The sequence below is a fragment of the Vigna unguiculata genome, chromosome 5 (genome assembly GCF_004118075.2).
Source record: "Vigna unguiculata cultivar IT97K-499-35 chromosome 5, ASM411807v1, whole genome shotgun sequence".
Taxonomy (NCBI): Eukaryota; Viridiplantae; Streptophyta; class Magnoliopsida; order Fabales; family Fabaceae; genus Vigna; species Vigna unguiculata.
The window spans coordinates 2,617,711-2,644,364 of record NC_040283.1 but is presented as its reverse complement, the minus strand read 5'-3'; the positions used below and the strand labels follow the sequence as shown (position 1 = coordinate 2,644,364).

Sequence of the window (26,654 nt, the reverse complement as noted above, 5' to 3'; positions counted from 1 at the left end):
AATTTTAAAATAATATTTTTATTATAATTGATATTTTTAACAAAATTAAGTTTATTTAAATGTATATTTTGCATTGAACTTTATTTAAATATTGTTTTTTAAATATTTATATATCAATAATTTATAGACAAATGTTAGAATTTATATTTAAAATTTTATATTTAAATTTATAAAGTTTTTATTTTTAAAACAAATTTAATTAGTTTCCTAATTAATTTTCTATTTTTTTTCATTTTCTCATTCTCAATATTTCAAAATCACTTAAGAGATTATACCTCTTGTTATAAAAAAAAATTATCAAAATTTAATAATTAAAATAACATTAAAAAAAACATATATAGGCGTATGACACCACTGAAAGAATACTGTTGCTTATTTAACGTATGGACCAACATTGTTGCTTCACCCTTGTTTTTCTTTTTAATCTCGAAAGCAACACACTCTGTACTTTCTTCACATGGCTTCCCAAAACCTCAAAATCCATGAACAGTGCAGTGTTGCTCCACCCTCTGCACCCCAAACATCCCTCCCTCTCGTATTCTTCGACCTCTTCTGGCTGAGGTTTCACCCTGTGGAACGCATCTTCTTCTATTCCCTCCCTGTAACCCATTCAAACCCATCCATTTTCTACACCCAAGTTGTTCCAAACCTCAAAACTTCACTCTCTCACACCCTCCATCACTTTTCTCCTCTCGCCGGCAACGTCCTGTGGCCCAATGGTTCTTCCAAACCCGTCGTTCAGTACACCCCAGGCGACGCCGTTTCAGTGGTGCTTGCAGAATCCGAAGCCGATTTTGACCACGCGTTGGACAACACACCCAAAGAAGCGTCAGAGTTACGTTGTTTGGTGCCTCACTTGGAATCCTCAGATTCTCATGCCTCTGTTATGGCTCTCCAAATCACTCTGTTCCCTAACAGAGGGTTCGCCATAGGAATCAGCACTCACCACGCCGTCCTTGACGGAAAATCTTCAACTCTTTTCGTCAAAGCTTGGGCTTCTCTGTGTAAAACCAGTGATGATGACTCTGAGTCATCACCATCATCGTTACCATCTTTGGCTCCAGAATTGGAGCCTTTGTTTGACAGAACAGTCATAAAAAGCCCGAGTGAGTTAGGGTTCAACGCATCATTCGATTTAACTAAGCTCGTAATCAATTCGTTCCCAGGTGAAAATAGGGAAGAAAGATGCTTGAAGCTTCTACCTTTCCCTCCAAGATTGGAGGATCAGGTCCGAGGGACATTCGTCCTCACGGTAGCAGATTTGGAGAGATTAAAGAATTGGGTGCTGTCCAAGTGGGACAGTGTAGACATAGTTGAAGCAGAACCAAACTCAAACTCAACGGTTTCTTCAAAACCAACCAAACTGTCGACTTTTGTTGTAACCTGCGCTTATGCTGTGGTTTGCATTGCGAAGGCCTGGCACGGAGTTGAAAAGGAGAAAAATAGGTTTGCTGGTGGGTTCAGTGTGGATTGCAGGGCCAGGTTGGAGCCTCCAATTCCTGAAAACTATTTTGGGAACTGTGTGTGGGGGAATTTCTTGGATGCTAAACCGTCAGCATTTATAAAGGAAGAAGGGTTTGTTATTATTGCCAAAAGTATTCATAGTAAAATAAAAGAGATGTTAGATAAGGGTGTTTTTCATGACGCAGATACTTTTGCTGCTAGATTTGCAGCTTCCGCAAAAGAGGGAATTGAAATCATAGGAATTGCAGGGTCAAACCGTTTTGGGGTTTATGGGAATGATTTTGGTTGGGGAAAGCCTTCAAAGGTGGAGATTGCATCGATTGATAGAGCCCTAACAATTGGATTGGCAGAGAAGAGAGATGAGAAAGGTGGTGTTGAAGTTGGCGTTGTTCTGAAGAGATCTGTGATGGATCTATTTGCCACTTTGTTTCGTGGAGGATTAACAGATGAGTGATTCAACATGACATATCTGAAATTCAAGAATCTGCCGACAATCTTCCGCTTTTCTTCCTTATCACAAAACCAAAAGTCTTCTGCATTTGCTACAAAAATCCTCTTTCAGTGAGTTTCATCATCGTATATCTACTTTTTTTTTCAATTTTACTTTCTACTAGTTCTTTTTGAATGGTCTAACTCACCAAAATATTAGATACTTCTGCATTATTATATAAAAGGTGAAGTTAAGAAATCCATACTTAATCATTGATATAATCATTTTCTATTTATACTAATCATATATATATATATATATATATATATATATATATATATATATATATATATATATATATATATATATATAAATAAAATGGTGGTCCCAATATCATTTTTCTACCTGTATGTCTGGTTTTTATATTGATAAGTTATCAATGCGAAGTGTACCCAATGATTCCTCTGTGAAAATGATAACTTCTTCTCTTTCTATTGGTTAAAACTTTAATAAAACAAAGAGAATTAAAGATTTCTTTCCCAAAATAAATTCGTTTCATAATAATTTACTTAAATAAAATTATTTTCATTTAGATTTCGAAAATAGGCATGTTTATTATTTTTGTTGAAAATTCGGTTTTCGAATAACTACGTGAAATAGCTCCTCCCACTCTTTCTTTTTTTGAATTTTAGAACAAAATTAAAATAATCAGACTAGAATTTGACTTCCTGGCAAATTAAATTCTGATGTTGAAATATCAATAGGAATTTGATTTTTAAAAAGCGGGGTTTTTTCAAATTGTAAAGAAAAAAAGGAAAAGAAAAACACGTGGTACATGTGTTGAGAAGCCCCTCCCCCAAAAATCAAATTCTCAACCTATGAACAACAAATGTGTTTATTAATCATTAAAAATGTGGATTATAATGAAGTTAATATTTATTTTATAAAAAATAAAAATAAGTGGCATGTGATTTGTTAGAATAGAATTGTTATAGGAATCAAATATAATAATTTTAAAAGTACAAAATCAAATAGTGACCAAAGTTCACTAAAATTATTTTTAAATTAAGTTCGATTTTTAGGGATTAAACCATATTTTTACCTTATTATTTTAATAATTATAAGTTTCATAATGATTTGCTTATATAAAATTATATTCATTTTAAACAAATCTTTAAATTATATATGAGTATATAGATAAAATTAAATTCTTAAAAGATGTCTAAAAAATATATAAATAAATTTATTAATCATGATGAATAGGTAAGAGAGTATTGGCGAGATGATATCTCTGTGATGGGTGTCGGTTTGTCCAGGAATCCCAAAATATGTTACATGCTCCTTTCTTTCTTTTTCATAACTGTGTCAAATTACAGCTGTCAAAAAAAACTATTTGCTGTTGTAATACTACTAGTATACACGGGATATCGAATTTTAAAATTAAAAATTACAGTATATTTATTAAATTAATTTAAAATTATAAAAGTATAATTAAAATTTAATATAAATTTTATTTTATAAAATTCAATAATAATATTTTAATTGATTTTATAATAAAAATGTATTTAAGTTATTTATATATATTTTTAATAAAATGTATTATATATAATTATTTTAAATAATATATTAAGATTTAGATAATTAAAATTAAGAAATTAAATTTAATTTTGAATGAAATATTGAGTAAAAAATGTAGAAAAATATAATAGTTGTTTATCTAATAATAAAAATGATGGACGATATAAAAATTGTTGAGTAGACTTAATAAAGATACAAACATTAGATGATACAAAAATGTGAAGAGTAAGCGATATAAAGCTACAAATGATAGATCGTGCATATAAATGTAATGTTTAATTAGTCAGATAGTACTCACTCTCTTCAGATGTGTCAGTTTGGTATTTACTTTTAAAAATGTGTCAATCGAATCCGAACTTTTGAAAAAATGTCTCAATTAGGTTCCTTTAACTCTTGTAAGTCATTCTAAATATCGATACCATTAATGGCATTAATATTTTTTTTCTCAAAGAGACCTGATTGAGATATATTTTCCAAAGTTATGACCCAATTGACACCTTTGTAAAAGTGGGTATGAAACTAACATATCCAAACAAAAGTGAGTATTATCCGACTAATTACACCTAAATATAAATAGTAGATTCTTTAAAGATACAAATGTTAGACTGCAAACAAAATATAAATAATAAACAATCAAAACTTACAAAATGTAGACAAATATAAATAGTACACTATGCAAAAATACAAAGGTTAGACGTTGATAGACTCTTCTATTGGAGTCCTTTTTTTACAATTTTTTTGGATTTTGAATTTCAAATTTTAACTTTGCTCCCATATTTCATAGCTTTTAAAATTTAGAATTTAAATTCAAACTTTATTACTTTATATTTTGAATTTCAAATTTGACAATATATATCCTAATTTAAAAAAAATATTGAAATCGACATTATTAGTGATTTTTATATCTTTAAAAATTTTAAGAATGTATAATTTTAACTTGTAATGATATACCAATGTCTATGTTATAAAAATTATTTTTTAAATTATTGTTTAAATTTGTGTAAAATGTCAAAAAATACGTGAAAAATATTTAAAAATATTTAAAAATATTTAAAAATTCATATTTAAATTTTACAATTATTTATTTATTATTTTACACTATATTTTAATTATTTTTACTATTATTATTATATTAGGACTAATATGTTAATATATTATTATATTATTAAGAACCATAGATCTTTTGTTCCTAAATATTATATTACTTGTTTATTTTCTATATCATATTTTTAACTTTTATTGTTTTTAATTGTTAATATTAATGTATTTCCATTAAATTTTTTTAATTTATCATTTTTCAGATTTTGATAAATATAAAATACAAACCTTTCTTATAAGTTAAAAATATTTGAAAGTTGTTTAGAGACATTATAAGAATCTATTGAAAAACTTACACTATTTTACAATTTTTTTTAATGTTAAAATTTAAATTTTATTGATATATTTTTTGTTTAATTAGTCAAATAGTACCACTTTCATTCTAAAGTTTCAGTTTGGTAATTGCTTTTAGAGGAAATGTTATTGTATATACTTCGAATTTCAATTTTCACAATATATGAATTTTAATCTTGCAATAATATTGAAATTAAAATAGTTAATTATTTCCATATCTTTAAAAGTTAAAAAAAAATAATTTTTAATTTTTACCTTATATTTTAATTATATTAATATTATTATATTTTATATTTACATTGTTACATATTATTAGATTTTATAATATATTATTATATCATTATGGGTCATCAAATTTTTTGAATATTTGAATTTATATATTTTTATCAGAAATATTAAAGTATTTATTCCAAAAATTAACTTTTTGTATATATTTTTCATTTTAAATGTTAAATTTAATTTTTTTTATCACATTCTATTTCTTTTACTGTCAGTTACGATTTCAAATTTGAATCCAAAATTTATTAATATTATTATATGTATTATGATTAATTTTTCACAACTTAAAAACGATAAATGAATTAATTTTGAAATTTATTCTAAAAACACACGGAAGGAATATATTACCTAATATTATCTACTGCTTGGTGTTTACAAAAATCAACTATAAGAAAAATTCAGTTTCGAAGGACATTAAATGAAAAAAAATAGTTTCCAATGTAAATTCAATGTAATGTAATATTATATAAAAATATAAAATGATAATATTACATTAGTCTTACATAAATATAAATTTATTCTTAAATTAATATATAAATTTAATCATAAATTGATATAAAGTTAAGAATACAACCATAATCAGTATTATTAGATCAATCAGTTTTCAAACACGTTAATAGAAGAAGATTTTGGTTTCCAATGCAATATTTTAAAACCATAATTGATATAAAGTTAAGAATACAACCATAATAAGTAATATTAGATCAATCGGTTTTCAAGCACATTAATAGAAGAAGATTTTGCATTTTGTATTAATCATTAGCAATAAATAAAGAAGCATATAACATCTCAAAAAACAACATGATGATATAAAATTTTTATATTTTTTATATACTTAAAATTGATAAATAATATTTTTCGGGAATGTCTTAAACTTTAATTATGTGTTTGATTGATACTTCATGATTCATTGAGTCCCACAAATCATGATTGTTGTTGTTCATAATAAATAGTCATAATTCAAAATGAAAAATTCTTGGAAGACGAAAAGTTTTCCATTTATTCTGTATATTTGTTACATTTATATTGAAAGATGTAAGTGTTGATTTATAAAGTTCATTCAATAAGCTACGTTAAAATTTAAGAAGATTTTTGAAAACTGTATAAAGCTCTCTTAAAAGGGTAGGTAGATTTTTAAAATATTTTCCATTTAAAATTTTAATACAATAAATTCATATATAACATTGCAATGAGAAACACAAAAAGTTGTTGGTTTCTAATATTTAATGTTATTTAATGACAAAGACATTCATCTTTGAGAAGCCGTAAAAATATATCTTGGAAGTAGGTTGGAAGAAACTGAAAAGTTCTTTAAGAGGTTGAAAAAATATAGCTTGGAAGTAGTGTTGGAAAAAACTGGAAAAATGTTTTAATTCTTAACATCTTTATATTTTTGGAAGATGAAAAGTAGATTTTGAAAAATATAAATATATTTTTCAGTAAGCTAGGTAAAAAAAACAAAGTCTTAATTTTTAATTTGGTAATTAAATATATTTAAGGTAAGTAATTTTAAGAAACTATTAACTGGTCAGATTTTAAGAAAAGTGTAATATGTAATGACTATTTTTAAAATAAATTAATAAAATACATAATTTTTCTGTAGAAGAGGAGAAAATATTAATACTTATATAAAAAATATTTGTTAGTTATAAATCTTTCTTCTATTTTGAACTTTTTAAAAGTCTATGTTATCATTAATGAGACAAATTCATGGAGTCAGAACTTTATTTTAATTTTGTTTGTTCAAAAATTTAAAAACTTGGATTATGCCTTTATAATTTGTATTTATTATAAAAATAAAATGTAGTTTATGATTTGCATTTACTTCACTATAAAAATTCTGAAATAGTAAATATTATCTTATCAAATAAGATTTAATATTATATTTTAAAGTATTTACTCTCTATTCTACAAAACATTTCAATCATGTAATATCCGTAAATTCCACACAAAATCCTAATTAATTTATTATATTACGTTCTTTAATTAGATTTATTTTATAAAAACTAGCTACCTTCTCCAAGAAACTTTGTAAAAGTTTCTAAAGTTGTTATTTTATCATATTTACTTCAAAATATTAATTATGAAGACCACCAATGATGTGTATTTTGGGACAATGCACATTAGAACTCAAAACAGTATTGTAGCTTTGCAATTGTATATAATTATATATTAGATTATATACTATTAGAGATTTTGGTCAATCAAAATGACTTTTACTCTATGGGAATGTGAGAAGATTTTTGGACCCCGTATAAAAGTTTTTCAAGAAGGTATGTAGATTTTTTAAAATATTTTCCATTTAAAATTATAATACAATAAATTCAAATATAACATTATATTGAGACACTAAAAAAGTTGTTGGTTTCTTCATAATTAATGCCAATTGATTATAAAAATGTGTTGGAAGAGACAAATTTTTATCTTGAAAGTAGTGTTGAAAGAAACTGAAAAGTTGTTTTTATTCTCCTTAACATCTTTTAATTTCTAGAAGATGAAAAGTATTTTTTGAAAAGTATTAAAAGCATATTTAGCAAGCCAAGTAAAAAAAAGTTTTAATTTTTAATTTGGTAAATAAATGTATTTAAAGTAAATAATTTTATTTGCATTTTTTATTAGTAAGAAATTATTAATTAATCAGATTCAAAAAAGTGTAATATGTAATATTATTTTTAAAACAAAAATTAAAAAAATAACTAATTTTGTCTATAAAAAAGGAGAAACTATTAATATTTATATAAAAATATTTGGTAGTTATCATTATGTATTCTTTTAATTTTAAATTATAAATATTTTTTGTACTCTGAAATTTTTAAGACGTGGGACTGGAATGAGGAAGCAAACAAATATATTTCATTCATAGATTTAACTTATTAAACTTTAATGAATATTTATTGAAGCATGAGCTTTATTTCAATTTTGTTTGTTGAAAAATTTAGAAAATTTAGATTTTACCTCGATTTGCATTTATTTTAAAAATAAATTGTAACTTATGATTTCCATTTACTTCACTATTATAATTCTTAAACAGTAAATATTATTGTATCAAATAACATGAAAATTATATTTGAAAGTATTCACTCTCAAAACTACGAAATATTTCAGTAAATATTGTGTAATATTTTGTAAATTCCACACCAAATCCTAATTAATTTATTGTATTACCATTTTTAGTTTAATTTATTTTAAAAACAATAGTTATTTTCTCTAAAAAACTTTGTAAAGGTTCCTAAAATGTCATCTTATGGTACTTACTGCTCTAAAACATTAATTATGAAGACCACCAATTATGTTTTTTTGGGACATGACACTCTCTTACTATAATAAATGAACCCATATGAGTATCCTTGAAAGAAGATAAGTTGTAAATTGTAGACGTAACAGCGTTCTTTGAGTGTGAGGAGAGGTACCGATAATCAAAGTGTGTTAGTGATAATAATATTACGTAGAGCAATCATGATTATCGTCTTGAAAAGTGTTGATAACTCTGAACAGTGCAATTAATTTTATCTTGAGAAGTGAAAACCATAATGAAGAGAAATTTAAAAAAATGAAACGCTCCTTGGTTGGCGATTTAGTATTTAATATTGGAATATGAAAACAAAACGTGTAGCAGATGATATAGCAGTTTAGTCATCATTATCTCGAGCAGTGTGAAATTTAATGCATTTGAAGACTGATTGACACGTTGTCATCATTATCTCGAGCAGTGCAAAATTTAATGCATTTGAATACTAATTGACACGTTGATTTGGAGATAATTCGAACCACTCTTTGAAGGCATTGGAATACAAAAAGTTTTTTAAACGGTCATTTTAAATTTATTTTTCCATAAAAATTGATGTTAAATTCTTCTGAGTATGAAAATGGTGAAAAATATTTTAATTATTTTAGGGTTAAATATGTTTTTGGTCCCTTAACTTTTTGTGAATTTTGGAATTAGTCCATTTCGAAACTTTGAACCAATTTAGTCATTCATCTTTCAAAATATGTGGATTTAGTCCTTTTAATCAAATTTTGTTAGGTTTATTTGATGTTTCGTACGCATTTCATGATTGTATTTGAGTTGTTTATATTGTTTGATACATTTTTGCTTTAAGGTTAAATCAAATGCTATCATGAAACGTGCTTGAAATGTCAAATAAACGTAACAAAATTTGATTAAAAGAACTAAATCCACGTATTTCAAAAAAATGAAGGACTAAATTGGTTCAAAGTTTCGAAATGGACTAATTCCAAAATTCACTGAAAGTTAAGGGACCAAAAACATATTTAACCCATTATTTTATAACATATTCTTTTAATAATAATAATTAATAAGTAATAGTTATTGTATTTCACTGACGTTTAAATTTCCAATTTATATGGAATGCTAATTAATGTTAATTAATTCAATTTCTAATTAAAAATAATTTATATTGACTAAAATGAAGTCGAACAAAATCTAATACAAAAAGGAAAATACATATAATAAAAGAGAATAAAATATAACTTTTATATTGAGATATATAATAACTGCATACAAAATCAGAGTCCAATTGAAATCTTCTTTTATATATATATATATATATATATATATATATATATATATATATATATATATATATATATATATATATATATATATAAATAAATAAGAAGTTCAAACAAAATTACATACAAAATTTTCAACTTTAATACCAAAAAAATGATAAAGAACTTTGATATCTCTGCTTGTTCTTTCACTTTCAACTTCAAAAAACAATTCAGGGTGATCCTCTGCAGAGATTTGATGATCTCCATAGAAAGATCTTAGTTGGTTCCAACCTTGGGTAATCATTGGAGTGTGAATATCCATGTTGTAAGTAACATGGTGAACATTACTTTGGTAATCAACAACAATCCATTTAGCAGCAAGGTCCTTCCAATAGCGTATTATGAACACTCGGTCGACGTGTCCAAAGTCCTTAAAAGATTAGCAAGTTAAGAATAAAGAAATAAATAAATATAAATAACAAAAATAAATGAGTTTGAATCAAAAAATATACTTGGTCTTTCAAAAACATAGAAATGAATCTGCCAACCATTTCTGAAAAAAGTATGGATTGTGGTGTGGGCATGGATTCCATTGCAGGAGAATAGGTTGGTGATGAAGTAAAATTGTAAGAGAAGAAAATGGGTAACAGTAGAAAAATCAGATGTCTGACTTTGAATTGGTAAACATAGGGAATATATATATATAAAAAGAATAGGAGAAGTCATAGTTGTTGGAAGTATCCATACATACTGGACAGTCTGAACTGGTAAAAGTACAGGTTAATAAATACGAATTAAAAAATAATACGTTAAAAAAAAGAATTATGAAGCGTCGTAAAAGTATAAGAAGAATTATTTAATGTAATTTACTAATGTTGATTTTTTTCAGGAAGGGGTATTTAATATTGGAATAGAATAAAGTTTAATAATTATAACGTATGGCAGATGATGGAGCAGTGGCAGATGATGGAGCAGTTTATTCATCATTATCTCGAGCAGTGCGAAATTTAATGCGTTTGAATACTGATCGACAGGTTGATTTGGAAAAAATTCGAAGCAGTATTTGAAGGGGTTGGAATACAAAACGTTTTGTAAACGAAATGGTTTTGATGGAGTAAACAGTGATTGGAAAAATGTGAAGAACTCTTTGAAAAATGTCTGAATAAAAACAAAAATTGGGTAAAAATGAAGAGATTTGGTGATACAGTGCATTATTAAAAAATACGATTAACGAAAAAAAATTACACAACAGAGTTTAAGGTAAAAAAATGAAGAAGATGAAGGGTTTGCTTGTAAAAGGTGGAAAAATACAAATAAATTGGTAAAAGAAAAAGGTATTTTGATACAAATTACTTACCAGTTAAGTTGTACAGTGAAAAAGACTCGTGCATGACTTTGAAATCTTGATTTGAAGCCTGTATCCAGAAGAAAAACAGTTAGATCAAGGTAGATAAACGGAAAAAATAGTTAGATTAACTCTTTTTGGTGTAGAACTTTGAAAAAATATAGTGTATGATGAACTCTTTGAAAAATGTCCAAATAAAAACGTAAATCGGGTAATAATAAAGAGATCTGCTGATAGAATGCATTATTAAAAAAATACCATGAACGAAAAAAAAAATGACACCAAGAGAGTTGAAGGTAGAAAAATGAAGAAGATGAACGGGTTGCTTGTAAAAGGTGGAAAAATACAGATAAATTGGTAAATAAAAAGGTAGATTTTGATAAAAATTACTAACCAGTTAAGTTGTACAGCGAAAAAAACTCTTAAATCAATTTGAAATCTTGATTTGAAGCCCAGAAGAAAAATATAAGAAACAGTTAGATCAAAGTACATAAACGCCAAAAATAGTTAGATAAAAAGTTTTTATAAACCTGATGTTAAATCTGTCGTAGTGAACCATATTAGACATGTAGCAACCCTAGAAAATACCATCATCGGAAAAAAAAATAGTTAGATCTGAGAAAATAAAAGAAGAATATGAGTTGTTCGCTTGAGAAAGGTCAAAATGAAAACGAAATCTGCGTAATAAAACCATATGTCGCAGTGAACCATATTAGTCCTGTACAAAAACGAAACAAATAGTTAGATCTGACAAAATATAAGAAGAAAATGAGTTGTTCGGTTGAGAAAACTCAAAATAAAATCGACTTCTGGGTTTAAACCTGTAAAAAAACGCATGAAAAAATTAGATTTGACAAAATATAAGAAGAAAAATAGATGTTCGCTTGAGAAAACTCAAAATAAAAATGACTTCTGGGTTTAAACCTGTAAAAAAACGCATGAAAAAGATAGATCTGACAAAAAATAAGAAGAAAATGAGTTGTTCGCTTTAGAAAACTCAAAATAAAATCGACCTCTGTGTTCTTACCTGTGAAAAAGTGCATGAAAAAGTTAGATCTGACAAAATATAAGAAGAAAATGAGTTGTTCGCTTGAGAAACTCAAAATAAAATCGACTTCTGGGTTCTTACTGGTAAAAAAACGCATGAAAAAGTTAGATAGACAAAATATAAGAAGAAAATGAGATGCTTGCTTGAGAAAAATCAAAATAAATACGACTTTTGGGTTTAAACCTCTGAAAAAACGAATGAAAAAGATAGATCTGACAAAAAATAAGAAGAAATGAGTTGTTCGGTTGAGAAAACTCTAAATAAAATCGACTTCTGGTTTTAAACCTGTAAAAAAACGCATCAAAAAGTTAGATATCAAAAAATATAAGAAGAAGATGAGTTGTTCGGTTGAGAAAACTCAAAATAAATTCGACTTCTAGGTTAAAACCTGTAAAAAAACGCATGAAAAAGTTAGATCTCACAAAATATAAGAAGAAAATGAGTTGTTCGGTTGAGAAAACTCAAAATAAAATCGACTTCTGGGGTTAAACCTGTAAAAAAAGGCATGAGAAAGTTAGATCTGACAAAATATAAGAACAAAAATAGATGTTAGATTCACAAAAATCAAAATAAAAACGACTTATGGGTTTAAACCTGTAAAAAAACACTTGAAAAAGTTAGATCTGAAAAAATATAAGAAGATGAACGGTTTGCTTGCTTGAGAAAGGTGATATATTCAGATCTTCTCATTTGAAACAGCTAAAAAGAGGAAGATGAAGAGGTGTTGTCTGTGCGTGAGAAAAACAGAGAAAAGAGGAAGGTTGAGAAGAAGCTGAATAGTGTAGACTGAGAAAGACAGGAGAAGAAAAGAGAGAGAGAGAGAGAGAAACGAAGAGTGTAGACTGGGAAAGACAGAAGAAGAAAAGAGAGAGAGAGAAAAAAAAAACTTTTTGAACCTGATAATTTGAGCATTTTGATTTTTTTTTAAAAGCTGTAAATTCTGGTTGATTGACACGTTAACAAATTTACCTTTTGTAGAATGAAAATTTTGAATTCAAGTGGATCAAATATATTATTTTATAGAGAAAGTTTCCATTTGTTAGTTTAGAATTGTATACAGTATTAGATAAGACAATGCTTTAACTTTTTTTTTATTCACTTTTAACCCATCATTTTAATTACCATTAAATTATTATCTTATATCATTTAAAAAAATAAAAAAAATAATTTAATGGTAATTAAAGTAATAGATTAAAAGTGAGTAAAAAAAATTGGATTAAAATATCATTTTCATATATATATATATATATATATATATAATTAAAGGCCGCATTTTTTATTGACAATTAGGTGTTAATCTGTTATTTTCTGATTCGACATTTTTTATTAGATTTGTTGTGTTATTTTTTTTTACATTAAAAATTAATTTGAATATTAAAAATATGTCAATGTTTTATTTTTTTTAAATATTAATATTAAGTATCGACTAGTATATTTTAAAAATAAATAAAAGAATGTTATAAAAGAAAAGTTAATAGAGAATCTAAATTTATATAATTCATAGTACTATTTATTATTTTTTTTATTACTGATAAAGATAATTAATTTAGTTAAAGTTTTTAAAATGTTATCAATATATTGTAAGTTTCACAATTAATTTTTTAAACCTTTTTTATATTATTAAGTCAAAATACAAATACTTATAATTTAATAGCGATAAACAGAAAAAACAGATTTAAAATTGTATAGAACCTATAAAATATCTTATGGAAAGATCAATAATCTACTTTGAAGAAGTATCCTATAATATAGCTGAGATTAAAATGATTATATGAATATCATTGAATCAAAATTTTGCATAGGATACAAATAACTAATGTCAGATCTTTTACTTTTACAGTGGTACCATTTTTAACAAACTGTTCTTAGATTAGATATTATTTATATTATTTATTTAAATAGCATTGGTTATTAAGTTAAAACTTTATATTCTTTTTTGAATAGATATTATTGTGAACTTTACCAACTCAACTATGTTCAAATCCTTAAGTTTATGAATTATTTGTTATCAAATAAAATTTTATTAAAAAGAAAAATAAAATAAAATAAGAGAGTCCTCGACATGGGATCACACTGAACTCATAATAAAGTTTATACTTCGTGAGAAATACAATTTATATTTTAGGAGACAAGACGCAAGTTATACTTATTATGAAAAAAATATAAATAAATATAAAGAGGTAAAATATTGAATCACTTATATTGTTTCTTATGAATGAAAGCTAAATTAGCTAATTTATAAGCACAATAATTTTCTTAACCATTCATTGATTTATAAGCTAAATATATATATATATATATATATATATATATATATATCACTACGACTTCAAGAAACCATTCATTGATTTAAAAAAATAATGGCAAATTAAAGAATAATCATTTTTCAACCAAAGCCTCTACAATCCCTCCTCTAAGGATGCTCCAAAACATAAATGCCTGTCATAAAATTAGCATAAATTGTAGTCTAAATCCATAAAAAAAAATTTGAAAAACTACTTACATATTCATCCCAACTTCCTCTAAAAACATTAACACATGAAGCCAAACCAAGACAGTCTCTAGTTGTACCATCAGTATTCACCTTAAGCTAATTAGCATATGAAATTTGTCAATTACATCCATAAATGAAATCATGCTACCATTCCTATTTTGAATATTGAAATTTTTTAGCACCAAAATATTTGAGACAATATTATACTCATATGTTTCTTAGATTTATTCTGAGTCATACGCACTAACTCCTTAATTTGAAAAATAGCAAAAGAAAATGTAATTGGATCTTGAAATCGACTATAACTTTTCATCCTACAAAGAAGAAAATGGTAATTCCTGAAAAACTTCCTTCAATTATTCTCATAACTGTAGCAATAGAACAATGAAAGAAATGAGAGAAATATTCAACATTATTACCATACAAAGAATACATAGAGCATAAAATCATTCTTAACCTCTAAAACAATAAGTAAACATCATACAACAATTTTCAAAGAACCATAGTTTTAGCTGGTGGCATCTCATCTAACCAAATCAAGTTTCCTTAATCCACATGTTTCATACTAGAAGAGTAAAACTTTTTTGAGAGAGCACATAAGTATCGTCCAAAGTCCAATTAGGCACATCCTCATCCTCATTAACCATTAAAGAAGAAAAATAACATAAATTAACAACAAAAGCAAGAAACAGACTCCTCATCTATAGTAAAACATCCAAGTCTCTGTCTATCGCTCAAACCAACCCATTCGGGTAGGTTCTCTACCCTTCCACCTTCACTCCAATCCAAGTTGTTATGTCTACCAAGGTTTGAACCCGTGACCTTCCACTCACAAGGCCATAGCACAACCACTATGCCAAATCACATTTGATGATATACACAATCAACGTAAGTTTACAATACAATTCACCTACCCATACATATTCGTAAAAATTAATAACAAAACAATCACACATAATTGGCATACTTAGGACTCAAACCCAAGTCCTATCACACAATAAAAATACTATCAACCACTTGAACTAGTACTTTTCCACGTCATATTAAACAACAATTAATATCATAAAGATGCCTTCTACCCGCATTTATTAATTAATTAATTATTTAATTAATTAATTTTTCTGGGTCTTACACTAGCCAATTTAGATATGCAAATGTGGGAACACCAATGATTAATCCAAAAGATTAATACAATCACTCTTACCTTGTGTCCAAAAAGTACTTTCAAGAACAACATTATATGTATCTTTAATACCATGTCAAATTTGATGACGATTTAAAGAACATATGTTTCTGATACTTATAATACTTAAGAAATCAAATACGCATGAGTTTAGTTCAAGTCATATTTTGTCATAAGCAAACTCTCAAGCTAAATGTAGCATATATGTTTTATTCTCCAACTGAATATTAGTAACATGCAAACCACCAATTAACTTAAAACCATACAAGATGGACCATTTAATAGTGAACAATCCCTGTTTCTACGTATCTCCAATCCAAACAAATTTTCGAATATATTATTCCATCTCAAAAAAAAGCTTAATAGATCATTTGTAAGCCTAGAAACTATAAAATAATAAGTCAACAACTATCAAATTTCAATTTTATTAACTGAATTCTTCCTATCGTACTAAGCAACTTTCATTTTCAAGAAATAAACCTACAACAAATCTTATCGACCACAAATATTGAAAAAAACTGTGTCTTGAAAGCCCCACAAAAATTGACACTTCCGAAATACATAAAAGAAATATATACTTGACAAAAATCTTTGAGATATTAAAGTAACATAGTTTCAATCAAAATTTATCAAATAACATGTTATTTACAATAATCATCTCATAATTTAGTTGAGATCCGTTTTAACCTTTATTTTGATATGATAATATAAAAAAGAAATAAATACGAATTCTGTTATTCAAAATTATATGAAAATTTTAATTATTATGTTTCCTAAATTTTATGTAAACTATAAAATAATTAATATTAATGAAATAATTAATATATCTTTTAGTATTACTAAATTTATAAATTTATGTATTTATTTATTTTGTGGTTATTATTGATTTGTTTTTTCTAATTTAAATTATTTAGGAACAAAACTTCTAATACATTTAAATAAATGAAAATTTACAATATTAACTTAAATAACTAATTTAATTTATAATTTAAATCTTCTATTTTTATTATCAAATATTTTAATATTACTAAAAATTAAAAAAAAACTTTAAAATTTACTAATTTTAAATCAAAAAATTGAATTACTATATTTTTTTAAATGTGATATTATTTAAAAGAAATTGTAATATGTTATTTTATTAACAACAGTATCACAACTTAATTTAATATATCATTTAATACGTTACATAATTAACTCAATATGTTCATTTATTCAATATGTCTAATTATAAATTTAAAATACAAATTTAAATTTGGTTTATATAATATACAATTTTACCTTTACGGTTTATATCAATTTTTTTTTGGTTTATATCAATTAATTTGCAAAGTGTAATTCGCAAGTCAAATTAAATACTTTTTCTTTGTTATCAATATTTTACTGTATTTCTTCATTTTCAAAGTGTCCAAATAAAAGCATAAATTAAAAGAGAATTGTAAACTTATTCTAATATTATTAGTAATATTAGTATCAACATCTTCATTAAAAAAAAAATGCTTATTTGCAATATTTACAATTAAACAACAATGTTAATTTCGTTACCTTCTCATGAATGCACAGTAACAAAAATAAAAGTAGTGGGTCAGAAAAAGAATTGACTTGACTTTTTAATCTTTTATTTCCATACCCTCAAATCCAGCTCCAACTCATTAATTCCTATTCTTTTATTTTCGAAGCAAAACACATTTTAGATAGGAAAATAATTTTGCAACACCTGGTACAAATTTGACAATCTATGCAAAAGTAAAGCCACTATTAGGGAAAACAAATGAAGTGAAAGATTCTTATTTTGCTTTGCCTAAACTTTTATTCATATGAGAAAGGAGAGAAAAGTCAAGATTGATGAAGGCCATTGAGAAAGAGATAAGCAAAAGCGTGCATTGCTTCTTTGGTGGACACAAAACCTATCTCAACGCCATCGCCATTTCTGCTATCTGATAAACAAAATGCTGCAGTTTTGTCTATAGAAGCCATCTCAACCTTCTTTGGTCTTCCCCAACCAAAGTCGTTACCATAAGCATCAAACCTCGGTGACCCAGCAACGCCAACTATCTTCACATCATCTTTGAAACTTTCATGCAACCACTTTGACCAATTTTCTGCTCCGCTCAGCGCTCCCTCCTTCAGAGTTTCCAAACTCTCATTCACTGCATCCACAGCCACAATGAATCCATCCTCTCCCAATAGCTCCTTTGTTTCTGCAATTGCAAGCCTCGCCCCTACACAGTTCCCAAAATACGTTGCGGGAACTGGCGGCTCCAAACGATTCCTGCAGTCAATGTTCAAAGCCAAGATAACCGTTTTGTTTTTTGTTTCCTCAGCTCTCACTCTGCAAACCCAAGCATAACCAACGGTTAACACAAACGTTGACAAGCGCAGGTTGCTGCTGTTCCCTTTCTTCTTGGACACCACAATCTGCTTCAGCTTTTCGATATCTGAACGACCGAGATGAAACACGCCTCTTGTTGCATCGTCTGGGACTTGCAGATCCCAAACTACGAGGCTTCTGTTGTCGGGTCCACCCTGTCGTAACCAATCACTGCGAAATTTTTGCTCTAAATGATTGGGGTCGTGGACTTGGACCACCTCCCTGTCAAAAAATGGAGAAAGTTCAGGTGGCAGAGAAAAGGGTGATTCTGGTTCTGGTTGATCTCTACAAAGATAAGCCCAGGCTTTGATAAACGATGTTGAAGTCTTGCCATCTAGAACAGCATGGTGTGAGGTTATTCCTATGGAAAATCCAGAGTTTGGAAATAGAGTGACTTGCAAGGCTAGAACACTTGCTTGATCATGGGATATGGTCAAGTGGGGTAGAAGGTGGTGGATTTCTCGAGCCTCAGAAAGATCCGTGCCTGCGAGACGGTCGAAATCAGCGTGAGATTCAGCTACAGTAAGGGAAACAGTGTCACCGGTTTTGTAAGTGATGATGGGGTTTTGGGAGTGAAGGGGCCATGTGAGGTGTCCAGCGAGAGGGAAAAAGTGGGCAAGTGCAAGAGAGAGAGAGCGTTTGAGTTTGGGAAGAAGGGTATCGAAGAAGAGAGGAGTTGGATGAGGAAAGTGATAGAAGAAGATGCGTTGAACTGGAGGTAGCCTTAGCCATAATATGTCAAAGAAGGTGAGTGGAAGAGTTGTTTGAGTTGGTAACTCTTTTGATTCTGAAGTTGGAGCTACGTTGAATACATGTACCACTTTCATGGCTTCTTTTGGTACAGTCCAAACCAGAGAAACAGAGAAGTTACTTATGCCTCTGCTTTCTCTAATCTTCTACCTCTCGTTAGCTCATCAATATTCCACAAATAATGCTACCACCATTCTTTCTTATGCTCTCTAACATCTTCTTTTGAATTCTTTGAATTCAATATTTATTAGAAGCACTTGGACACCGATTCTCGCCAAAGTGGATGTAATTTTTTATAGACAGATTATTATATTTTGATTACTAAATTTTTGATAATTTTCTCGTATAAATTTTATGTGATATCTTTTTTATTCTCAATATTTTAAAATCACTTAAAAAAATGATACATAAAATTGTCAAAATTTAGTAGTCAAAATATCATTATACTTTTTTATATATATAATAATGAATTCAAAAGTTATGATAATCAGTTATAAAATGTCCAACAAATTTATTTCATGATAAAGATATGAAACCACTATAAATAATGAACATGAAGTTAATAAAAACATTTTTTAAGATTTATTCTCTTTATAACTGTAATTGACATTTTAATAAATTAATAAAAAAATATCTTACTTTCGAAGGAGGAACATATTTATTAAGATTAAAAAATATAAAAACAAAATACATATTTGTATTACTTATATTTCCAACATATGTAAAATAAGATATTTGCTATTGAGATAATATTTTATTTCCTATAAATTTCAATTATATAAATATTCAGATTAATTATGTTGATCTATTGTTATATTTTTATTTTCTTAATATAATATTAAATTTTTGTTCGCTATTTATGAGAATTATAGTACAAAAATATATAATTTTAACTTTTAACAATATAATATTTAATATTATAATTTTATTAATTTTTATTCCATACATCTATCAAAATTTGAGTAGAATATCATTTTGTTATTATATTTTAATTTAACAGGTGAAAAAAAATTTAACAACAAAAATAAAAACTCTTGCAATCAATCCAAATAAAACAAAAAATAATAATTGAATTTAATTTTTTTTAGACGTATATCTAACTCGTAAAAATTAAACCAAACTTCACCTAACGCGCCACTCCTATAGACATAATAATAGCAAAGAAAATAAAAAGAAAGATCGGTTTGTTTTATGTATAATGGTATTTTAATTTTGTTTTATTCATTTTAAAATATCTTTCTAGTCACTCTATTATATCACATCATTCAAAAATATTAAAATAGATAATTAAAAAATAAAACGCCATTGAAAAAATTAGTTAAGAATGAGTTAAAAAAATAAGTTAAAATATCATGCATAATTTTATTTTGATTATTTGTTCCTTGTCACATCCTAGGATTGGATCCTTGATTGTCGGTCGCGTCCTAGTATTCACCGACGACCCAAAATAAGATAATACCATGTGCACCCACGCCATGTCTGCGATGCATCGCGGAACCACTTTCGAATCACCACATTCATAGTTTATAAGTATAATCACAATTTCTTTTTTGGTAAATTTCCTTCTCTATATGTAATCAATGACGCCATTCATGACGGCTCGTGTTATAAAAATAATTGCAGTTTTTTTGTACGTAACTTTCTACTATTTTGTTGTCTTGTTTATACATCTTTCCATTGTAAAAAGTGGTCAAATAAAAAATCTCACTACACGACATTGAGTTTTTTATTTCTTATAAGTTTAAACCTGTGTATACTTTTGTATGTTGAAAATTAATTCGATAGATTAAAGACAAACGATAGAAGTTGGTGGCGGCGAGGTGATTAGGAAATAGAAAAGAAGAATATAAGCGAAAGCACATTTGAGTGGGTAAGTAAATTATTACTTTGGAAACAAAATTTGATCGTATTCGGCCGAGATAACCTTAACCGAAAATCAGTTATATTTAGTTGAGTCAGTCCTGATCAACAAATTTAGTTGAGTTAACTCTGACCAAAATTTGAATGATCAGGCCCTGACCCAAATGTAGTCATATTTGGCCAAGTCGGCTTTGACCAAAATTAGGTCATATTAGGCAAAATCGACCTGAGTTAAAATCTGGTCAAATCTAGTCAAGTTGATATGGATTGAAATTTTGCCGAGTCGACCCTGACCCAAATTTGGTCACGTCATCCCCAACCGAAATTCGTACGAATTTGGCCAAGTCGACCCCAGCCAAAATTTGATCGAATTGACCTAGGCCAAAATTCAGCCGAGTCGACCCCAGCCAAAATTTGGCCGAATTCGACCAAGTCGAGCTCAACCAAAATGTAGTCAGCTCCGACCAAAAGTCAGTTGAGTCCGTCCCATGCTGAAATTTGGTCTCGTTAACCCCGACAAAAAATCTGTCAAATTCTATGGTGTCGGGCATATGAACATAAATTTTAAAAAATTCATTTTAAATTTATTTTATGAAAAATGAATTTTGGATTTTGAACTTGATCCACATATTTGGATCCGATCCATGATCACCCCTAGTTTCCAAGATTTCTCATCACTTTAAAATTTCTAATTGTTATTATTATTCTATCACAAGTATACGCACATACTGTATTAAAAAAAATGCACACATTAATATCCATTTCAATACTACATTTTCTAATTCACATGTCATAACACTCACAACATACTACATTCCTAGAAATGAAAACACCTTGCCACATTCAATACTACCTTAATCAATATCCTCCCATCTCCACTCTTCACACACCACAAGAATTAAAAGTTTAAGCATGTCCCTACAAATTCTAAAAATCCTGATACAACATCCAATGTTCCGATTTCAAATCTGTCGAGTGACATCGTTAGGGTTAATCACTACATCTGAGGTATTGTCCACTTTGAAGTCAGAAACTCCATCACAGTATTGTCCACTACATCTTAGACGTCTTAGATACACCACTTTGAAGGAGAAAAATGTATTTAAACTGTTTTTGACCTCGACTTTTAGGCTCTTTGACCTCGACTCTTAGACAATGTATTGGATATACCGGAACAAGCTCTCAAACGAGGGTTAGGAAAGTTTTCATTCCCACAAACGACGCTGACATTTTCATTCTTCAAATATAATCAATAAATTTCTCAATGTCACACCCATCATTCAATCTCATATTGGCAACATTTTCTGTCACAACTAATATCTCAATTTCAATACTTTATCCACTACCAAAATTTATACTTCCATCGTCCATATCAATCACAATTTCTCAAGTTTTCATAACCTTCTATGTTTATAAAAATACCACCACTACTAACATTGTTCATTAAAAATCACACTTCTCACGTAAGATTCTCAGTTTAACACTGTTGGGTATTGGGCTCCCTTCCTATGTGGAGAAAAGGCCCAAAATTTGAGAAGCCCATGTCTCACTTAAACCTAGTGGAGAGGAGGCTATAAAATAAAGAGAGAGGCAGAACAATAGAGTCAGAATACACTGAAAGCCCTAACACATAGAGGGAGAGGTAGAGGGAAAATTCTGTTCACGTTTTTCATAGAGCTGTCGCAGTAAATTCGGCGCTGCGGATTCGTTCACCGTTGGATCGGGCTGAAATTTTTACAGCAGGTTCGGAACTCATTGCTCTTCATTCTGACCGGTCGGATCTTTGATACGAGGTCTGAGTTGGGAGATATTAATTTCGCACTGCAGCAGTGATTTGTAGAGGTTTTCCTCTCTTGTTCTTCTCTATTTGAAAGCTTTGTTGCTTTGTTATTTGGTTGGGTGTTGGCACTAATTTGTGCTATTGATTAAGACTCTTTTGTACTCTTGTTGATCATAGTGAAGCTATTTCTTTGGTCTGGACGACTCGTGGTTTTTACCCTTGATTTGAGGGGTTTTCCACGTTAAGAGTCTTGGTGCCTTTATTTGTGTTTTTGGTGATTTATTATTGCTGCCCTTTGATTATTGCTCCTCATAGATTCTTGCAAGTTAGGGGAAATTATATCCGCTGCATTCTCTGGTATATTGTTTGTTGTTGTTTTCCCCATCAGAGTGGCATCAGAGCTCTTGGTTGGGCTATATTTACTTGCTTGAATGATGGAGGCAAATGCAAAGATGGTTGCTTTGAATGGTACAAATTATCATTTGTGGAAGGGCAAGATGAAAGATTTATTATTTGTCAAGAAATTGCATCTTCCGGTCTTTGCTACACAGAAGCCAGATTCTATGTCTGAAGAAGAATGGGACTTTGAGCACCAACAGGTATGTGGTTTTATTCGGCAATATGTTGAAGATAATGTTTATAATCATATTGCTAATGAGACACATGCCAGAGCTTTGTGGGAGAAGATTGAGTCTTTGTATGCTTCTAAGTCGGGCAATAATAAATTGTATTTGTTAAATTGCTTGATGAATTTGAGGTACATGGAGAATTCTTCTATTTCTGATCACTTAAATGAGTTTCAAGGGCTCCTAGATCAATTGTCAGGAATGGGCATAAAGTTTGATGACGAAGTTATGGGATTATGGTTGCTTAATACTCTACCAGAGTCTTGGGAGGTATTTCGGGTTTCAATTACAAACTCTGCCTCGAATGGTGTTGTTTCTTTTCAGATGGCAAAGAGCGGTGCTCTTAATGAAGAGATGAGAAGGAAGGCACATGGTTCTTCATCTCAGTCTGAGATGCTTGTTACAGAAGCTAGGGGGAGAAGTCAGAAAAAGGAACATAAAGGTGGTAGAGAGAAGAGTAGGAGCAAGTCCAAGTCAAGATACAAGAATTTAGAGTGCCATTTTTGTCATAAAACTGGACACATTCAGAAATACTGTTTTAAGTGGAAAAAGGAGAACAAAGACAAGAAGGGCAAACAGAGAGAGAATGATCATGATGATGATGATCGTGTCACTACTGCTACAGATGGTGATCTTGTTCTTCTTCGTGACTTTGAGTCCGTTAATCTTGTATCTGATGAGAGCATGTGGATTATTGATAGTGGTGCTACACTGCATGTTACACCTAGGAAGGAGTTCTTCACATCTTACACTTCTGGTGATTTTGGAGTGTTGAAGATGGGTAATGATGGTGAGTCTAAAGTGATTGGTGTTGGTGATGTTTGCCTGCAAACCAACATGGGAGTGCAGTTGTTGCTTAAAGGAGTCAAACATGCTCCGGATGTTCGTTTTAATTTAATCTCTGTGCAGTTGCTTGATGATTGTGGTTATGACAATCACTTTGGTTCTAGTAAATGGAAGCTCACTAAAGGTAACTTGGTTATGGCCAGAGGGGAGAGACAATCTAAATTGTATTGGACTAAAGCTTTGGTTGCTAAAGACAGTGTGAATGCTATGTATATGGAGGCATCTTTGTGGCACCGGAGGCTTGGTCATATAAGTGAGAAAGGGCTTAACTGCTTAGCTAAAAAGGATGTGCTTATGGGATTGAGAAATGCAGAATTGGAGAAATGTTCTCATTGCATGGCTGGTAAACAAACCAGAGTATCTTTTAAGAAGCATCCACCCTCAAGGAAGTCAGAATTGCTTGAATTGGTGCATTCTGACGTTTGTGGCCCATTAAAGGTAAAGTCATTTAGTGGTGCAGTTTACTTTGTTACTTTTATTGATGATTGTTCCAGGAAGCTATGGGTCTATGCTCTTCAGCGGAAAGGTCAAGTACTTGAAAAGTTCAAGGAATTTCATGCTATGGTTGAGAGGCAATCAGGCAAGAAGCTGAAATGCATCCGTAGTGATAATGGTGGTGAGTACCGTGGACCTTTTGATGTTTATTGCAGGCAGCATGGTATTAGACACGAGAAGACTCCTCCTAAAACTCCTCAGTTGAATGGTCTAGCGGAGAGGATGAACAGGACCTTGGTTGAAAGGGTTACATGTATGCTTTCAGAAGCAAAGTTGCCTAAGCACTTTTGGGGAGAGGCATTGCTTGCAGCTGTGCATGTTATTAATCTCAGTCCCGCAGTTGCTTTGAATACTGAGGTGCCAGACAAAATTTGGTTTGGTAAGAATGTTAGCTATGATCATTTGCGTGTCTTTGGTTGCAGGGCATTTGTTCATGTTCCTAAGGATGAAAGATCCAAGTTAGATAAAAAGACAAGGCAATGTATCTTTATTGGCTATGGTGAGGATGAATTTGGCTACAGGTTTTATGATCCTGTTGAGAAGAAGCTTGTTAGAAGTCGTGATGTACAATTCATGGAAGACCAGACCATTGAAGACATTGATAAGGTGGAGAAGACCACACCCGAGAAAGATAGTAATCTCACTGATGGTAATCCGATGAGGTTGCCCGCTCACAATTTGGAGAATGTTGAAACGGAAGCTCAAGACAATGAGCAACATGGTGATGTTGATGATCAACAGTTTGGAAGTGGAGTAGAGGTTCCAATTGATGATGCTCAAGAGGAACATGATGATGATGACGATCTTGGTGATATACCTGAATCACCTCAAGTCCAACTCAGAAGGTCTAATAGACAAAAACAACCTTCTACAAGGTATTCCTGTGATGAGTACATAACCTTGACTGACGGTGGAGAACCTGAGTGTTTTGAAGAGGCTTTGGATAGTGAAGAGAAGAAACAGTGGCTGGATGCAATGCAAGATGAGATGAAATCTTTGCATGATAATCACACTTACGACTTGGTGAAATTGCCTAAGGGCAAAAGGGCATTGGAAACTAGGTGGATTTTCAGGGTGAAACAAGATTCAAATTCTACGCTTCCAAGGTACAAGGCCAGATTAGTGGTGAAAGGTTTCAGACAGAAAAAGGGTGTTGATTTCAATGAGATTTTCTCACCTGTGGTGAAAATGTCATCCATCAGAACTGTGCTAAGTTTAGCTGCTACTCTTGATTTGGAGGTTGAGCAGATGGATGTGAAGACAGCTTTCCTTCATGGTAATTTGGAGGAAGAGATATACATGAAGCAACCTGATGGTTTTCTTATTAAAGGCAAGGAAGATTATGTGTGTAGACTAAGGAAGAGTCTATACGGTTTGAAGCAGGCTCCAAGGCAGTGGTATAAGAAGTTTGAGTCTTTTATGTGTGAGCAGGGTTACATGAAGACTACTTCTGATCATTGTGTCTTTGTTAAAAGTTTTTCTAATGATGACTTTATTATCCTGTTATTATATGTTGATGACATGCTTATTGTTGGAAAAGATATTTCCAAAATTGACAGGTTAAAGAAGACACTTGGCGAGTCTTTTGCCATGAAAGACTTGGGAGCTGCTAAAAGGATTCTTGGCATACATATCTCACGTGATAGGAGAGAAAAGAAGATTTATCTATCACAAGAGCAATACATTAGGAAGGTGTTGCAGAGATTCCAGATGGAAAATGCTAAAGCTGTGAGTACTCCTCTTGCTACTCATTTTAAACTGAGTGTTAAACAGAGTCCTTCAAATGAAGTTGAGAAGACCAATATGAGTAGAGTTCCTTATGCATCTGCGGTGGGCAGTTTGATGTATGCGATGGTGTGTACAAGACCAGATATTGCACATGCTGTTGGTACAGTTAGTCGATTTTTGTCAAACCCAGGTAGAGAGCATTGGAATGCTGTGAAATGGATTTTGAGGTATCTTCATGGTACAGTTGATATGAAGCTTTGTTTTGGAGGTGATAAACCTACTTTGATGGGTTACTCAGACTCAGATTTGGCTGGGGATATTGATTCCAGAAAGTCCACTTCGGGCTATTTGATAAAGTTTGCAGGGGGAGCTGTGGCTTGGCAATCAAGACTACAAAGGTGTGTAGCGTTGTCTACTACAGAAGCAGAGTTCATTGCTATTACTGAAGCATGCAAGGAGGTGTTATGGTTGAA

At 29.6% G+C, this 26,654-nt stretch overlaps 2 protein-coding genes and 1 long non-coding RNA gene across 3 annotated transcripts; 1 reads left to right on the top strand and 2 right to left on the bottom strand.

Annotated features, from left to right (window-relative positions):
• The first annotated feature begins 369 nt into the window (after positions 1–369).
• LOC114184897 (phenolic glucoside malonyltransferase 1-like) lies at positions 370–2,175 on the top strand. The gene has a single exon (XM_028072286.1). The coding sequence runs from the start codon at positions 458–460 to the stop codon at positions 1,916–1,918; it is 1,461 nt and encodes a 486-aa protein (XP_027928087.1). The 5' UTR covers positions 370–457; the 3' UTR covers positions 1,919–2,175.
• A 7,754-nt stretch (positions 2,176–9,929) lies between these two features.
• On the bottom strand, positions 9,930–11,418 carry LOC114184902. Its single transcript, XR_003604682.1, has 3 exons — positions 11,398–11,418; positions 11,016–11,073; positions 9,930–10,088 (listed from the first exon to the last, which is right to left on the bottom strand). It is a non-coding gene; the product is annotated as an uncharacterized LOC114184902 (long non-coding RNA).
• Positions 11,419–17,310: 5,892 nt separating this feature from the next.
• On the bottom strand, positions 17,311–19,092 carry LOC114184901 (phenolic glucoside malonyltransferase 1-like). The gene has a single exon (XM_028072289.1). The coding sequence runs from the start codon at positions 18,921–18,923 to the stop codon at positions 17,562–17,564; it is 1,362 nt and encodes a 453-aa protein (XP_027928090.1). The 5' UTR covers positions 18,924–19,092; the 3' UTR covers positions 17,311–17,561.
• Between the last annotated feature and the right edge of the window lie 7,562 nt (positions 19,093–26,654).

Excerpts from the sequence above, each read along its gene's own strand:
- LOC114184897 (XM_028072286.1), top strand. The coding sequence starts at position 458 with ATGGCTTCCCAAAACCTCAAAATCCATGAACAGTGCAGTGTTGCTCCA.
- LOC114184901 (XM_028072289.1), bottom strand. The coding sequence starts at position 18,923 with ATGAAAGTGGTACATGTATTCAACGTAGCTCCAACTTCAGAATCAAAA.